Source organism: Oncorhynchus masou, chromosome 30 (genome assembly GCF_036934945.1).
Source record: "Oncorhynchus masou masou isolate Uvic2021 chromosome 30, UVic_Omas_1.1, whole genome shotgun sequence".
NCBI lineage: Eukaryota > Metazoa > Chordata > Actinopteri > Salmoniformes > Salmonidae > Oncorhynchus > Oncorhynchus masou.
Window position 1 is genome coordinate 3,897,293 of NC_088241.1, and position 17,969 is coordinate 3,915,261.

Below are 17,969 nucleotides of genomic sequence, written 5' to 3' on the forward strand. Positions count from 1 at the left end.
GAGCAAATTCTTATTTTCAATGACAGCCTAGGAACAGTGGGTTAACTGCCTGTTCAGGGGCAGAATGACAGATTTGTACCTTGTCAGCTCAGGGATTCAAACTTGCAACCTTTCGGTTACTAGTCCAACACTCTAACCACGAGGCTACCCTGCCGCCCCATATTCAGAGGTCATCTGAAGTACATACATGAAATGAATAAATACATGAACACAATAACAACCATGCATGAAAACAAACAAAGTGGGTCGGTATTGAATAGGTGCTAGGTTCATTAACATACAGTAAATACCCAATAAAACGGAAGCGGAGCAATTGAGCAATGGAAATGATTTGAAGTGAGGAGTGATAAGATCAGCATGTTAGGAGCAGGGAGTTTAGTCTCAGTCTGATATCTGTCTCAGATCACCTCAATGTCAGCCTCTCTGGCAGGGTTCTTCTTGTGGTACTCCGAGATGCGGCTCTCCATGACCGGACGGAAGTGGCGAACCAGACCCTAAACAAGGAAGAGAAGGGAGGAGTGAGGGAAGTGGCGAACCAGACCCTAAACAAGGAAGAGAAGGGTGGAGTGAGGGAAGTGAGGGAAGTGGCGAACCAGACCCTAAACAAGGAAGAGAAGGGAGGAGTGAGGGAAGTGGCGAACCAGACCCTAAACAAGGAAGAGAAGGGTGGAGTGAGGGAAGTGGCGAACCAGACCCTAAACAAGGAAGAGAAGGGAGGAGTGAGGAAGTGGCGAACCAGACCCTAAACAAGGAAGAGATGGGAGGAGTGAGGGAAGTGGCGAACCAGACCCTAAACAAGGAAGAGAAGGGTGGAGTGAGGGAAGTGGCGAACCAGACCCTAAACAAGGAAGAGAAGGGAGGAGTGAGGGAAGTGGCGAACCAGACCCTAAACAAGGAAGAGAAGGGTGGAGTGAGGGAAGTGGCGAACCAGACCCTAAACAAGGAAGAGAAGGGAGGAGTGAGGGAAGTGGCGAACCAGACCCTAAACAAGGAAGAGAAGGGAGGAGTGAGGGAAGTGGCGAACCAGACCCTAAACAAGGAAGAGAAGGGTGGAGTGAGGGAAGTGGCGAACCAGACCCTAAACAAGGAAGAGAAGGGAGGAGTGAGGGAAGTGGTGAACCAGACCCTAAACAAGGAAGAGAAGGGAGGAGTGAGGGAAGTGGCGAACCAGACCCTAAACAAGGAAGAGAAGGGAGGAGTGAGGGAAGTGGCGAACCAGACCCTAAACAAGGAAGAGAAGGGAGGAGTGAGGGAAGTGGCGAACCAGACCCTAAACAAGGAAGAGAAGGGAGGAGTGAGGGAAGTGGTGAACCAGACCCTAAACAAGGAAGAGAAGGGTGGAGTGAGGGAAGTGGTGAACCAGACCCTAAACAAGGAAGAGAAGGGAGGAGTGAGGGAAGTGGCGAACCAGACCCTAAACAAGGAAGAGAAGGGAGGAGTGAGGGAAGTGGCGAACCAGACCCTAAACAAGGAAGAGAAGGGAGGAGTGAGGGAAGTGGTGAACCAGACCCTAAACAAGGAAGAGAAGGGAGGAGTGAGGGAAGTGGCGAACCAGACCCTAAACAAGGAAGAGAACGGAGGAGCGAGAGGAGGTTAGGGTGTTACTTCAAATGTTTCTCCAACTCCCAATAGTCTCACCTGTCTAACCTCTGACCCCAGCAGACTCACCTGTTTCTATCTAACCTCTGACACAAGTAGTCACAGGCCATGCAGCCCCGTCCCCCAGTAGTCTCACCTGTACAGGCCATGCAGCACCGTCCCCCAGAGGTCTCACCTGTACAGGCCATGCAGCCCCGTCCCCCAGTAGTCTCACCTGTACAGGCCATGCAGCCCCGTCCCCCAGTAGTCTCACCTGTACAGGCCATGCAGCTCCATCCCTAGGTAGTCTCACCTGTACAGGCCATGCAGCCCCGTCCCCCAGTAGTCTCACCTGTATAGGCCATGCAGCCCCGTCCCCCAGTAGTCTCACCTGTACAGGCCATGCAGCTCCATCCCTAGGTAGTCTTACCTGTACAGGCCATGCAGCCCCGTCCCCCAGTAGTCTCACCTGTATAGGCCATGCAGCCCCGTCCCCCAGTAGTCTCACCTGTACAGGCCATGCAGCCCCGTCCCCCAGTAGTCTCACCTGTATAGGCCATGCAGCCCCGTCCCCCAGTAGTCTCACCTGTACAGGCCATGCAGCTCCATCCCTAGGTAGTCTCACCTGTACAGGCCATGCAGCCCCGTCCCCCAGTAGTCTCACCTGTACAGGCCATGCAGCTCCGTCCCCCAGTAGTCTCACCTGTACAGGCCATGCAGCCCCGTCCCCCAGTAGTCTCACCTGTACAGGCCATGCAGCCCCGTCCCCCAGTAGTCTCACCTGTACAGGCCATGCAGCCCCGTCCCCCAGTAGTCTCACCTGTACAGGCCATGCAGCCCCGTCCCCCAGTAGTCTCACCTGTACAGGCCATGCAGCCCCGTCCCCCAGTAGTCTCACCTGTACAGGCCATGCAGCCCCGTCCCCCAGTAGTCTCACCTGTACAGGCCATGCAGCTCCGTCCCCCAGTAGTCTCACCTGTACAGGCCATGCAGCCCCGTCCCCCAGTAGTCTCACCTGTACAGGCCATGCAGCCCCGTCCCCCAGTAGTCTCACCTGTACAGGCCATGCAGCCCCGTCCCCCAGTAGTCTCACCTGTACAGGCCATGCAGCCCCGTCCCCCAGTAGTCTCACCTGTACAGGCCATGCAGCTCCGTCCCCCAGTAGTCTCACCTGTACAGGCCATGCAGCCCCGTCCCCCAGTAGTCTCACCTGTACAGGCCATGCAGCCCCGTCCCCCAGTAGTCTCACCTGTACAGGCCATGCAGCTCCGTCCCCCAGTAGTCTCACCTGTACAGGCCATGCAGCCCCGTCCCCCAGTAGTCTCACCTGTACAGGCCATGCAGCTCCGTCCCCCAGTAGTCTCACCTGTACAGGCCATGCAGCCCCGTCCCCCAGTAGTCTCACCTGTACAGGCCATGCAGCCCCGTCCCCCAGTAGTCTCACCTGTACAGGCCATGCAGCCCCGTCCCCCAGTAGTCTCACCTGTACAGGCCATGCAGCCCCGTCCCCCAGTAGTCTCACCTGTACAGGCCATGCAGCCCCGTCCCCCAGTAGTCTCACCTGTACAGGCCATGCAGCCCCGTCCCCCAGTAGTCTCACCTGTACAGGCCATGCAGCCCCGTCCCCCAGTAGTCTCACCTGTACAGGCCATGCAGCCCCGTCCCCCAGTAGTCTCACCTGTACAGGCCATGCAGCCCCGTCCCCCAGTAGTCTCACCTGTACAGGCCATGCAGCCCCGTCCCCCAGTAGTCTCACCTGTACAGGCCATGCAGCCCCGTCCCCCAGTAGTCTCACCTGTACAGGCCATGCAGCCCCGTCCCCCAGTAGTCTCACCTGTACAGGCCATGCAGCCCCGTCCCCCAGTAGTCTCACCTGTACAGGCCATGCAGCCAACTTCCACCAGTAGTCTCACCTGTACAGGCCATGCAGCCCCGTCCCCAGTAGTCTCACCTGTACAGGCCATGCAGCCAACTTCCACCAGTAGTCTCACCTGTACAGGCCATGCAGCCTCGTCCCCAGTAGTCTCACCTGTACAGGCCATGCAGCCCCGTCCCCCAGTAGTCTCACCTGTACAGGCCATGCAGCCCCGTCCCCCAGTAGTCTCACCTGTACAGGCCATGCAGCCCCGTCCCCAGTAGTCTCACCTGTACAGGCCATGCAGCCCCGTCCCCCAGTAGTCTCACCTGTACAGGCCATGCAGCCCCGTCCCCCAGTAGTCTCACCTGTACAGGCCATGCAGCTCCATCCCTAGGTAGTCTCACCTGTACAGGCCATGCAGCCCCGTCCCCCAGTAGTCTCACCTGTATAGGCCATGCAGCCCCGTCCCCCAGTAGTCTCACCTGTACAGGCCATGCAGCTCCATCCCTAGGTAGTCTTACCTGTACAGGCCATGCAGCCCCGTCCCCCAGTAGTCTCACCTGTATAGGCCATGCAGCCCCGTCCCCCAGTAGTCTCACCTGTACAGGCCATGCAGCCCCGTCCCCCAGTAGTCTCACCTGTATAGGCCATGCAGCCCCGTCCCCCAGTAGTCTCACCTGTACAGGCCATGCAGCTCCATCCCTAGGTAGTCTCACCTGTACAGGCCATGCAGCCCCGTCCCCAGTAGTCTCACCTGTACAGGCCATGCAGCTCCGTCCCCCAGTAGTCTCACCTGTACAGGCCATGCAGCCCCGTCCCCCAGTAGTCTCACCTGTACAGGCCATGCAGCCCCGTCCCCCAGTAGTCTCACCTGTACAGGCCATGCAGCCCCGTCCCCCAGTAGTCTCACCTGTACAGGCCATGCAGCCCCGTCCCCCAGTAGTCTCACCTGTACAGGCCATGCAGCCCCGTCCCCCAGTAGTCTCACCTGTACAGGCCATGCAGCTCCGTCCCCCAGTAGTCTCACCTGTACAGGCCATGCAGCCCCGTCCCCCAGTAGTCTCACCTGTACAGGCCATGCAGCCCCGTCCCCCAGTAGTCTCACCTGTACAGGCCATGCAGCCCCGTCCCCCAGTAGTCTCACCTGTACAGGCCATGCAGCCCCGTCCCCCAGTAGTCTCACCTGTACAGGCCATGCAGCTCCGTCCCCCAGTAGTCTCACCTGTACAGGCCATGCAGCCCCGTCCCCCAGTAGTCTCACCTGTACAGGCCATGCAGCCCCATCCCCCAGTAGTCTCACCTGTACAGGCCATGCAGCTCCGTCCCCCAGTAGTCTCACCTGTACAGGCCATGCAGCCCCGTCCCCCAGTAGTCTCACCTGTACAGGCCATGCAGCTCCGTCCCCCAGTAGTCTCACCTGTACAGGCCATGCAGCCCCGTCCCCCAGTAGTCTCACCTGTACAGGCCATGCAGCCCCGTCCCCCAGTAGTCTCACCTGTACAGGCCATGCAGCCCCGTCCCCCAGTAGTCTCACCTGTACAGGCCATGCAGCCCCGTCCCCCAGTAGTCTCACCTGTACAGGCCATGCAGCCCCGTCCCCCAGTAGTCTCACCTGTACAGGCCATGCAGCCCCGTCCCCCAGTAGTCTCACCTGTACAGGCCATGCAGCCCCGTCCCCCAGTAGTCTCACCTGTACAGGCCATGCAGCCCCGTCCCCCAGTAGTCTCACCTGAACAGGCCATGCAGCTCCGTCCCCCAGTAGTCTCACCTGTACAGGCCATGCAGCCCCGTCCCCCAGTAGTCTCACCTGTACAGGCCATGCAGCCCCGTCCCCAGTAGTCTCACCTGTACAGGCCATGCAGCCCCGTCCCCCAGTAGTCTCACCTGTACAGGCCATGCAGCCCCGTCCCCCAGTAGTCTCACCTGTACAGGCCATGCAGCCAACTTCCACCAGTAGTCTCACCTGTACAGGCCATGCAGCCCCGTCCCCCAGTAGTCTCACCTGTACAGGCCATGCAGCCAACTTCCACCAGTAGTCTCACCTGTACAGGCCATGCAGCCTCGTGCCCCAGTAGTCTCACCTGTACAGGCCATGCAGCCCCGTCCCCAGTAGTCTCACCTGTACAGGCCATGCAGCCCCGTCCCCCAGTAGTCTCACCTGTACAGGCCATGCAGCCCCGTCCCCCAGTAGTCTCACCTGTACAGGCCATGCAGCCCCGTCCCCCAGTAGTCTCACCTGTACAGGCCATGCAGCCCCGTCCCCCAGTAGTCTCACCTGTACAGGCCATGCAGCTCCGTCCCCAGTAGTCTCACCTGTACAGGCCATGCAGCCCCGTCCCCCAGTAGTCTCACCTGTACAGGCCATGCAGCCCCGTCCCCCAGTAGTCTCACCTGTACAGGCCATGCAGCCCCGTCCCCCAGTAGTCTCACCTGTACAGGCCATGCAGCCCCGTCCCCCAGTAGTCTCACCTGTACAGGCCATGCAGCTCCGTCCCCCAGTAGTCTCACCTGTACAGGCCATGCAGCCCCGTCCCCCAGTAGTCTCACCTGTACAGGCCATGCAGCCCCATCCCCCAGTAGTCTCACCTGTACAGGCCATGCAGCTCCGTCCCCAGTAGTCTCACCTGTACAGGCCATGCAGCCCCGTCCCCCAGTAGTCTCACCTGTACAGGCCATGCAGCCTCGTGCCCCAGTAGTCTCACCTGTACAGGCCATGCAGCCCCGTCCCCCAGTAGTCTCACCTGTACAGGCCATGCAGCCCCGTCCCCCAGTAGTCTCACCTGTACAGGCCATGCAGCCCCGTCCCCCAGTAGTCTCACCTGTACAGGCCATGCAGCCCCGTCCCCCAGTAGTCTCACCTGTACAGGCCATGCAGCCCCGTCCCCCAGTAGTCTCACCTGTACAGGCCATGCAGCTCCGTCCCCCAGTAGTCTCACCTGTACAGGCCATGCAGCCCCGTCCCCAGTAGTCTCACCTGTACAGGCCATGCAGCCCCGTCCCCCAGTAGTCTCACCTGTACAGGCCATGCAGCCCCGTCCCCCAGTAGTCTCACCTGTACAGGCCATGCAGCCCCGTCCCCCAGTAGTCTCACCTGTACAGGCCATGCAGCTCCGTCCCCCAGTAGTCTCACCTGTACAGGCCATGCAGCCCCGTCCCCCAGTAGTCTCACCTGTACAGGCCATGCAGCCCGTCCCCCAGTAGTCTCACCTGTACAGGCCATGCAGCTCCGTCCCCCAGTAGTCTCACCTGTACAGGCCATGCAGCCCCGTCCCCCAGTAGTCTCACCTGTACAGGCCATGCAGCCCCGTCCCCCAGTAGTCTCACCTGTACAGGCCATGCAGCCCCGTCCCCCAGTAGTCTCACCTGGCCATGCAGCCCCGTCCCCCAGGCCATGCAGCCCCAGTCCCCCCCAGTAGTCTCACCTGAACAGGCCATGCAGCTCCGTCCCCCAGTAGTCTCACCTGTACAGGCCATGCAGCCCCGTCCCCCAGTAGTCTCACCTGTACAGGCCATGCAGCCCCGTCCCCCAGTAGTCTCACCTGTACAGGCCATGCAGCCCACGTCCCCCAGTAGTCTCACCTGTACAGGCCATGCAGCCCCGTCCCCCAGTAGTCTCACCTGTACAGGCCATGCAGCCAACTTCCACCAGTAGTCTCACCTGTACAGGCCATGCAGCCCCGTCCCCCAGTAGTCTCACCTGTACAGGCCATGCAGCCAACTTCCACCAGTAGTCTCACCTGTACAGGCCATGCAGCCTCGTCCCCCAGTAGTCTCACCTGTACAGGCCATGCAGCCCCGTCCCCCAGTAGTCTCACCTGTACAGGCCATGCAGCCCCGTCCCCCAGTAGTCTCACCTGTACAGGCCATGCAGCCCCGTCCACCAGTAGTCTCACCTGTACAGGCCATGCAGCCCCGTCCCCCAGTAGTCTCACCTGTACAGGCCATGCAGCCCCGTCCCCCAGTAGTCTCACCTGTACAGGCCATGCAGCTCCGTCCCCCAGTAGTCTCACCTGTACAGGCCATGCAGCCCCGTCCCCCAGTAGTCTCACCTGTACAGGCCATGCAGCCCCGTCCCCCAGTAGTCTCACCTGTACAGGCCATGCAGCCCCGTCCCCCAGTAGTCTCACCTGTACAGGCCATGCAGCCCCGTCCCCCAGTAGTCTCACCTGTACAGGCCATGCAGCTCCGTCCCCAGTAGTCTCACCTGTACAGGCCATGCAGCCCCGTCCCCCAGTAGTCTCACCTGTACAGGCCATGCAGCCCCATCCCCCAGTAGTCTCACCTGTACAGGCCATGCAGCTCCGTCCCCCAGTAGTCTCACCTGTACAGGCCATGCAGCCAACTTCCACCAGTAGTCTCACCTGTACAGGCCATGCAGCCTCGTGCCCCAGTAGTCTCACCTGTACAGGCCATGCAGCCCCGTCCCCCAGTAGTCTCACCTGTACAGGCCATGCAGCCCCGTCCCCCAGTAGTCTCACCTGTACAGGCCATGCAGCCCCGTCCCCCAGTAGTCTCACCTGTACAGGCCATGCAGCCCCGTCCCCCAGTAGTCTCACCTGTACAGGCCATGCAGCCCCGTCCCCCAGTAGTCTCACCTGTACAGGCCATGCAGCCCCGTCCCCCAGTAGTCTCACCTGTACAGGCCATGCAGCCCCGTCCCCCAGTAGTCTCACCTGTACAGGCCATGCAGCCCCGTCCCCCAGTAGTCTCACCTGTACAGGCCATGCAGCCCCGTCCCCCAGTAGTCTCACCTGTACAGGCCATGCAGCCAACTTCCACCAGTAGTCTCACCTGTACAGGCCATGCAGCCCCGTCCCCCAGTAGTCTCACCTGTACAGGCCATGCAGCCAACTTCCACCAGTAGTCTCACCTGTACAGGCCATGCAGCCTCGTCCCCCAGTAGTCTCACCTGTACAGGCCATGCAGCCAACTTCCACCAGTAGTCTCACCTGTACAGGCCATGCAGCCCCGTCCCCCAGTAGTCTCACCTGTACAGGCCATGCAGCCCCGTCCCCCAGTAGTCTCACCTGTACAGGCCATGCAGCCCCGTCCCCCAGTAGTCTCACCTGTACAGGCCATGCAGCCCCGTCCCCCAGTAGTCTCACCTGTACAGGCCATGCAGCCCCGTCCCCAGTAGTCTCACCTGTACAGGCCATGCAGCCCCGTCCCCCAGTAGTCTCACCTGTACAGGCCATGCAGCTCCGTCCCCCAGTAGTCTCACCTGTACAGGCCATGCAGCCCTGTCCCCCAGTAGTCTCACCTGTACAGGCCATGCAGCCCCGTCCCCAGTAGTCTCACCTGTACAGGCCATGCAGCCCCGTCCCCCAGTAGTCTCACCTGTACAGGCCATGCAGCCTCGTCCCCAGTAGTCTCACCTGTACAGGCCATGCAGCCCCGTCCCCCAGTAGTCTCACCTGTACAGGCCATGCAGCCCCGTCCCCCCAGTAGTCTCACCTGTACAGGCCATGCAGCCTCGTCCCCCAGTAGTCTCACCTGTACAGGCCATGCAGCCCCGTCCCCCAGTAGTCTCACCTGTACAGGCCATGCAGCTCCGTCCCCCAGGGCACAGATGGTATGGCCCTCGATCTGTTTACTCAGCTCCCAGATCATATCAATCTCAGAGTTGGCCGCGTCGCCACGCACAAACCGCCACATCATCTTATCCATCCAGTCCACTCCTGGTGGGGGAGGGGGGATAGAACGAAATAGGGAGAGAGAGAGAGATGAGATCAACTTATCCACCAAGTCATTTTTGTGGCACTCAGATATCAGATTATCAGAAGTGTGATGGGGTTTTATGTTGGAGCAAAACCCGTGGTGGACATTCAATTATCAAGACTGAGTGTGTAGTTCCTTACCTTCCCTGCAGGGGGTGCACTGGCCACAGCTCTCATGTTTATAGAACTCAACCAGACGGGCGATGGCTCTGATTACATCAGTCTGGAGGAATAGATGCAACTATTTGTTTAGTTTGATGTGTCTTAAATATAATGTTCATCAATATAAAGTAAATAGAGTGCGTTCTTACAGATTTGTCCATGACGATGATGGCGGCGGTGCCCAGAGCGGACTCTGCGCGAACGAGGTCATCAAAATCCATCATGACATCATCACACACAGAGCGAGGGATAATGGGTGTGGAGGAGCCTCCAGGGATCACTCCCAGTAGGTTGTCCCAGCCGCCCCTCACACCTCCTGCACCAATCAGAGACGAGAGGAGGGTCAGGCGCACAAATATCAGCAGCACCTATAATATACACACTCATACACAAACCCACTCTTGGATACACACACAGTAACACAAATACAGACAGTACTAGAAAACTTGTCACACTAATACTTGCACGAACACACACACCTGCGTGTCTGTCTATGAGTTCTCTGAGAGGAATGGACATCTCTTCCTCTACTGTGCACGGAGTGTTTACGTGACCAGAGATGTTGAACAGCTTTGTCCCAGCATTCCTCTCTCTCCCGAAGCTCGCAAACCACGCTCCACCTCGACGACAGATAGCAGGCGCCACGGCAACCGTCTCCACATTAGCAACTGTTGTTGGGCATCCGAACACCCCTGGAGACCCAAAGACAAGGTGGTACATTGAAAGAAAGTCAATAAGAAGAGCATTTATTTTCACAGTATACAGAAAACAATTGAACTGTCAGAAATGTAATGTACACTTCCCTTACGGAAAAACCACATGAACCAAATTAATGTGATAACGTGACAACATGTAAAGCAACATGTGATAACATGAAACTACACATTTTCCACATGTGAAATCATGTGTTTTTTCCGTTAGGGTTTTGGTAGACCATATTACCATTATTTTGATAGTTTATTTTTTGGTGAGATTTAGGTAAATCCAAAGGTGGTAGGTAATTTCCTCACCTATGTCAGCGGGGAAGGGTGGTTTGAGTCTGGGTTTCCCCTGCTTGCCCTCCAGGGACTCGATGAGGGCCGTCTCCTCGCCACAGATGTAGGCTCCTGCCCCCCGCATCACAAACACATCAAAGTCGTACCCAGAGCCACACGCGTTCTTGCCTATCAACCCTGCCGCATACGCCTCGTTTATCGCCACCTGGTGGACAGGACATGCTGTAAGTGTGTGTGTGTGTGTGTGCCCGTTTGTTGAGGAGACAGGAGAGGACTTGACACCAGCCAGCCCAAGCAGGTAGTCTGACCTGTGTATTGGAGGACTCTTTGTAGAACTTTGACCTGTGTATTGGAGGACTCGTTGTAGAACTCTGACCTGTGTATCGGAGGACTCGTTGTAGAACTCTGACCTGTGTATTGGAGGACTCGTTGTAGAACTCTGACCTGTGTATTGGAGGACTCGATGTAGAACTGACCTGTGTATCGGAGGACTCGATGTAGAACTGACCTGTGTATTGGAGGACTCGTTGTAGAACTGACCTGTGTATCGGAGGACTCGTTGTAGAACTCTGACCTGTGTATTGGAGGACTCGTTGTAGAACTCTGACCTGTGTATTGGAGGACTCGTTGTAGAACTCTGACCTGTGTATTGGAGGACTCGATGTAGAACTCTGACCTGTGTATTGGAGGACTCGTTGTAGAACTGACCTGTGTATTGGAGAACTCGTTGTAGAACTCTGACCTGTGTATTGGAGGACTCGTTGTAGAACTGACCTGTGTATTGGAGAACTCGTTGTAGAACTCTGACCTGTGTATTGGAGGACTCTTTGTAGAACTGACCTGTGTATTGGAGGACTCGTTGTAGAACTCTGACCTGTGTATCGGAGGACTCGTTGTAGAACTGACCTGTGTATCGGAGGACTCGTTGTAGAACTGACCTGTGTATTGGAGGACTCGATGTAGAACTCTGACCTGTGTATTGGAGGACTCGTTGTAGAACTGACCTGTGTATTGGAGAACTCGTTGTAGAACTCTGACCTGTGTATTGGAGGACTCTTTGTAGAACTGACCTGTGTATTGGAGGACTCGTTGTAGAACTCTGACTTGTGTATTGGAGGACTCGTTGTAGAACTGACCTGTGTATTGTAGAACTGACCTGTGTATTGGAGGACTCGTTGTAGAACTCTGACCTGTGTATTGGAGAACTGACCTGTGTATTGTAGAACTGACCTGTGTATTGGAGGACTCGTTGTAGAACTGACCTGTGTATTGTAGAACTGACCTGTGTATTGGAGGACTCGTTGTAGAACTGACCTGTGTATCGGAGGACTCGTTGTAGAACTGACCTGTGTATTGTAGAACTGACCTGTGTATTGGAGGACTCGATGTAGAACTGACCTGTGTATCGGAGGACTCGTTGTAGAACTGACCTGTGTATCGGAGGACTCGTTGTAGAACTCTGACCTGTGTATTGGAGGACTCGTTGTAGAACTGACCTGTGTATCGGAGGACTCGTTGTAGAACTGACCTGTGTATTGGAGAACTGACCTGTGTATTGGAGGACTCGTTGTAGAACTGACCTGTGTATCGGAGGACTCGTTGTAGAACTGACCTGTGTATCGGAGGACTCGTTGTAGAACTGACCTGTGTATTGGAGAACTGACCTGTGTATTGTAGAACTGACCTGTGTATTGGAGGACTCGTTGTAGAACTCTGACCTGTGTATTGGAGGACTCGTTGTAGAACTCTGACCTGTGTATTGGAGGACTCGTTGTAGAACTGACCTGTCTATTGGAGGACTCGTTGTAGAACTGACCTGTGTATTGGAGGACTCGTTGTAGAACTCTGACCTGTGTATTGGAGGACTCGTTGTAGAACTGACCTGTGTATTGGAGGACTCGTTGTAGAACTGACCTGTCTATTGGAGGACTCGTTGTAGAACTGACCTGTGTATTGGAGGACTCGTTGTAGAACTGACCTGTGTATTGGAGGACTCGTTGTAGAACTGACCTGTGTATTGTAGAACTGACCTGTGTATTGGAGGACTCGTTGTAGAACTCTCCTCTGATGTAGATGTAAGCGGCGTGGGCTCCCATGGCCCTCCCAGCCACCAGGCAGCCCTCTACTAGCTTGTGAGGGTCGTGACGCATGATCTCTCTGTCCTTACACGTCCCTGGCTCTCCTTCATCTGCATTCACTACCAGGTACTTAGGTCTGAGATACACAGACACAGATACTGTATGTTACACATCAGTGGAGGCTCCTCAGGAGAGGAAGGAGAGTGAATTTCAGAAAAATTTAAATAGTTAGACATTTAAAAAGTTGTCCTTTTTAGATACAACTATACTAAATATATTCACCTCACCAAATATTTGATTAAAACACAATGTTTTGCAATGAAGGTCTACTGTAGCCTCAACAGCACTATGTAGAGTAGAGCCAAAGGCATACCTGGAGGACAGCTAGTTTCCGTCATCCTCTGGTCACATTGACTTCAATATAAAACATAGGAGGCTCGTGGTTCTCACCCCATTCCATAGACTTACACAGTAATTATGACAACTTCCGGAGGATATCCTCCAACCTATAAGAGCTCTTGCAGCATGAATTGACATGTTGTCCACACAATAAAAGGATCAGAGAATTAATCTAGTACTGAAAGCATAAACTACACCTACACACCTACAGTGGTGCAAAAAAGTATTTAGTCAGCCACCAATTGTGCAAGTTCTCCCACTTAAAAAGATGAGAGGCCTGTAATTTTCATCATAGGTACACTTCAACTATGACAGACAAAATGAGAGAAAAAAATCCAGAAAATCACATTGTAGGATTTTTTATGAATTTATTTGCAAATTATGGTGGAAAATAAGTATTTGGTCACCTACAAACAAGCAAGATTTCTGGCTCTCACAGACCTTCTTTAAGAGGCTCCTCTATCCTCCACTCGATACCTGTATTAATGGCACCTGTTTGAACTTGTTATCAGTATAAAAGACACCTGTCCACAACCTCAAACAGTCACACTCCAAACCCCACTATGGCCAAGACCAAAGAGCTGTCAAAGGACACCAGAAACAAAATTGTAGACCTGCACCAGCCTGGGAAGACTGAATCTGCAATAGGTAAGCAGCTTGGTTTGAAGAAATCAACTGTGGGAGCAATTATTAGGAAATGGAAGACATACAAGACCACTGATAATCTCCCTCGATCTGGGACTTCACGCAAGATCTCACCCCGTGGAGTCAAAATTATCACAAGAACGGTGAGCAAAAATCCCTGAACCACACAGGGGGACCTAGTGAATGACCTGCAGAGAGCTGGGACCAAAGTAACAAAGCCTACCATCAGTAGCACACTACGCCACCAGGGACTCAAATCCTGCAGTGCCAGATGTGTCCCCCAGCTTAAGCCAGTACATGCCCAGGCCTGACTGAAGTTTGCTAGAGAGCATTTGGATGATCCAGAAGAAGATTAGGAGAATGTCAGATGAAACCAAAATAAAACTTTTTTGGTAAAAACTCAACTGTCGTGTTTGGAGGACAAAGAATGCTGTGTTGCATCCAAAGAACACCATACCTACTGTGAAGCATGGGGGTGGAAACATCATGCTTTGGGGCTGTTTTTCTGCAAAGGGACCAGGACGACTGATCCGTGTAAAGGAAAGAATGAATGGGGCCATGTATCGTGAGATTTTGAGTGAAAACCTCCTTCCATCAGCAAGGGCATTGAAGATGAAACGTGGCTGGGTCTTTCAGCATGACAATGATCCCAAAAACACCGTCCGGGCAACGAAGGAGTGGCTTCGTAAGAAGCATTTCAAGGTCCTGGAGTAGCATAGCCAGTCTCCAGATCTCAACCCCATAGAAAATCTTTGGAGGGAGTTGAAAGTCCGTGTTGCCCAGCAACAGCCCCAAAACATCACTGATCTAGAGGAGATCTGCATGGAGGAATGGGCCAAAATACCAGCAACAGTGTGTGAAAACCTTGTGAAGATTTACAGAAAACACTTGACTTCGGTCATTGCCAACAAAGGGTATATAACAAAGTATTGAGGTAAGTATTTGGTCAATAACAAAAGTTTATTTTCCACCATCATTTGCAAATAAATTCATTAAAAATCGTACAATGTGATTTTCTGGATGTTTTTTCCTCATTTTGTCTGTCATAGTTAAAGTGTACCTATGATGAAAATTACAGGCCTCTCATCTTTTTAAGTGGGAGAACTTGCACAATTGGTGGATGACTAAATACTTTTTTGCCCCACTGTACACACACAATCTCTCTCTTTCTTACCTGCCGTCGCTGGGTTTGTTCATGAAGCCCCACTTCATGCCGGTGGGGAAGCCAGCTCCTCCTCTCCCTCTCAGACCAGACACCTTGACCTCATTCAGGATCCAGTCTGTCCCCTTCAGGAGGATCTCTTTAGTCTTATACCAGTCACCCCGACACAGAGCACCCTTCAGACTGGGGACACAATGGGAAATATACATCCCCTTTTAAATAGACCACATTCACCTCATAATTCCTATGTACCTGATGTATGTATTGTTTTCACATATGATGTATTCTCGGGTAGGTTGAGGGAAGGGAACAAGGAGACAAGGACACTTTATGGATGGTGAAGAAGGGAAGAGTACTGTATGTGCATAGATTTGATGGTATCTAGAGTGTGTCTGTGCACAGTGATGTTAAGTTTGGGATGTTACTACCTCCAGTCATGACGGCCATACAAGTTTGTGAAAATTCGGTCTTGATCACTCAAGGGCCCAAATTTAGTCTTCTTTGGATTCTCCGAGCAACCCAGATAAACACACAAACATAATAATTTATGTAACGATAATAGGCTAGATGGAGACCTAGGCAGCTGTAGCCTAGTCTCGAAAACAGAAATTGTTTTAAACTACACTAGGTGATAGAAGGCTACCTGTTGCTTTGCTGCGGTGCTGTAGCGCTGGGCCAGATGAGGCGAGACGCACTGCTGCGCCGCGGCCGAGTGCGCACCTGTGCTCGCTAGCATCCGACGTAGCGTCAGCATCCTGGAACAGAAAACTTTGTTTGGAGCAAACTAGCTAGTCCAGTTAGCCAGCTACAGAGTTTATTACCCTAGTTCTCATTTAAGTCTATACTTGAATAAAGTTAAGATATCTTAAGCAGCATATGGCATCTTATATGTACATTTGGCCAAACAAATTTTAGAAAGCGCACTTGCAGATAAATTAGCCTTGATTAGCTGATTTAGCTGCTATTTTGTGCTGCTAAGAATGTTCTAGCTAACTAATCTCCATTCACCTTCCTGCCATCAGATGACCAATGATGTTGTTGATAACCTGAAAGGTTTCCCTCTTTGGGTTGTTGCTTCACTCCTTGACTTGTTCACTGCTTGTTCTCAAAAATGACACAACACTCACACGTTTAGTTTAGTTAGCAGTGCAGTCGGTTGTTGGCCAGGCTAGCTAGTTGGGTTAGCGAACTCAACTAGTGCTGCTAATTGGATTATGACGTTCTGTCTGCCTGCGACAACCCAAAGCCACCGGTGTCGAGGCTGGTTGACATTCCTCCCTGCATCATTGGCAGAAGTGAATCTGGGTACAGTGTGTGAAAGACTGCAGCTGAGAAGTTAGGCCTACTCAGTGCATACACTTTTGTTGTGAATAATAATCTACTATAATTGAATACTTTTTGCTGTGGGAAATCTATTGCATTGGGAATTTGAATTCGGCTCTGACCTTGTATTGGATGAATAAATGCACTAAATAAAACGTTCAGATACCAAATGACAGATCGAAGATACAACTCATTTTCTACAATGTAATACAGTAGGAAACAGGCTGTAGACTAATACATTAGGCCTACCTAGGCTACCATCTATGGATATGGAACCATGCACTAGTGTCAAACAAATAAATAACAAACATTCAGGGATATATATCTTTGTTTATTTATCTGTTTTCTTTACATTATCTGAAACAAATGATGGGAAAATGAATTAATATCTCTGACAGAAACAGAAAGACAAAAATGTATCCCTGATAGTGGGGTCGATTCAAAACAGACCCCAGATCCCTTCACCAAAGCCAAATAAAACGACATTAAGTTCCATAGAAACACCACGCTTCACAGCTGGCATAATGTTTCCCTCTCATTCACTCACCAAGCTCTCTAAATGCTGGTAGCAACACCCCTCAACACAAAAAAAACTTTCAGCACAATGGGTGACTGGCTGGTTTCAATTGATGTACACTACATTGTACATGTTTTACCATACAAATGGATATCTACTATTCCTCAATTTTCTTTTATCTGACTTCCTCATGTGGTACAAGGGGTTATATTGGAACCATACTATTGAGTGAAAGGTGTCACTACCTCTTCAGACATGTATGAACATACATAAGCTACATATATACACAGCATATCTCCCCCACAATTTTGCATAATTACTTAGTGCATTGCTCAAGATTTCCTGAGAATAGTTGCAGCACAAAACCAAAAGTCCAAGGCAGCTTCACCCCTTTACATAGCAATCTCTTATCATGATTATTACACTACGCAGTAGAAAGAATATAGACCAATGTTATTATCAAGAATTGAAGGAACAATATACAGATATCTTCTCTTACAATCACAAACGATACTGAGTGATGGCATGGAATGGATAAGGAGGTGAAACAAAAAAACATAAAAGCTCTCGATATTTTAGTGCAAATAAATCAGAAACAAGGAAAGTTCTTCTACATAGTGGGGAATGGATAGCACACACAGGTCCAGTCTGCTAGAGCTACATAAGCTTCAGGCTAGAGTTACAGGCCTCGTAAATAGTTGTAAATAAAGAACATAACTCACTATCACCTAAAGAGTGACAGACTTTGAAGAAATAGTTGATTATCTGTAAGCAAAGTAGCCTTACACCTGCAATGGGCCACCCAAGATGGTTGCTGGTCTCCTAGAGACAGGCCCCCTAAGGGCCTATCTGTGACTTATACACACAGCTTTGACAGATAACACAATAACATACAGTACATGTTGAATCAACAACACAGTTCTCTCCCTAAGTGCAGTTGATGCTTATCTCTAACTGAAAGTGTGAAATGGCTACGGGTGGTGCGACAGTTGTCTTGTGCTCTAAAGAGAGAGAGAAAGGCTCGGTCTCTTTTCTGATCCCTTCTTTCTCCCCCGGAGGATGGAATGTGCCAGTATTATTGCTGTACCTTTTCAGGGTGTGATGTGTTGTGCAAAACAAATACAAAAGGAGGGAGAATAGCCAACAGAGGACCTTTCACCCAACATGGCACTGGGTCTTTGTTAGCCGTCACGTTAAGCACAATGCAGTTTCTCTTAAGACTCTACAGGAAGCAGGTACGAAGCACTTCAACTGTGCCAGAAGGGGACCGAGCTGAGTGGTGTTGCGGGTCACTGTATCAAACCCAGGTCAGATCACTGTGGATACCCTGGGTCAGTTCACTGTGGATACCCTGGGTCAGGTCACTGTGGATACCCTGGGTCAGGTCACTGTGGATACCCTGGGTCAGGTCACTGTGGATACCCTGGGTCAGGTCACTGTGGATACCCTGGGTCAGGTCACTGTGGATACCCTGGGTCAGGTCACTGTATCAAACCCGGGTCAGGTCACTGTGGATACCCTGGGTCAGGTCACTG

General features: G+C 52.5%; 1 protein-coding gene across 1 annotated transcript; it reads right to left on the bottom strand.

The window, feature by feature from the left end:
• Nucleotides 1–15,341, bottom strand: LOC135523049 (NADH dehydrogenase [ubiquinone] flavoprotein 1, mitochondrial-like). The gene is made up of 10 exons (XM_064949771.1): nt 15,238–15,341; nt 15,023–15,102; nt 14,607–14,777; nt 12,341–12,524; nt 10,326–10,515; nt 9,795–10,007; nt 9,465–9,631; nt 9,295–9,376; nt 8,969–9,114; nt 1–494 (listed from the first exon to the last, which is right to left on the bottom strand). Exons 1-10 carry the CDS (start codon nt 15,328–15,330, stop codon nt 399–401), a joined length of 1,422 nt encoding a protein of 473 aa, XP_064805843.1. The 5' UTR covers nt 15,331–15,341; the 3' UTR covers nt 1–398.
• Nucleotides 15,342–17,969: the final 2,628 nt, after the last annotated feature.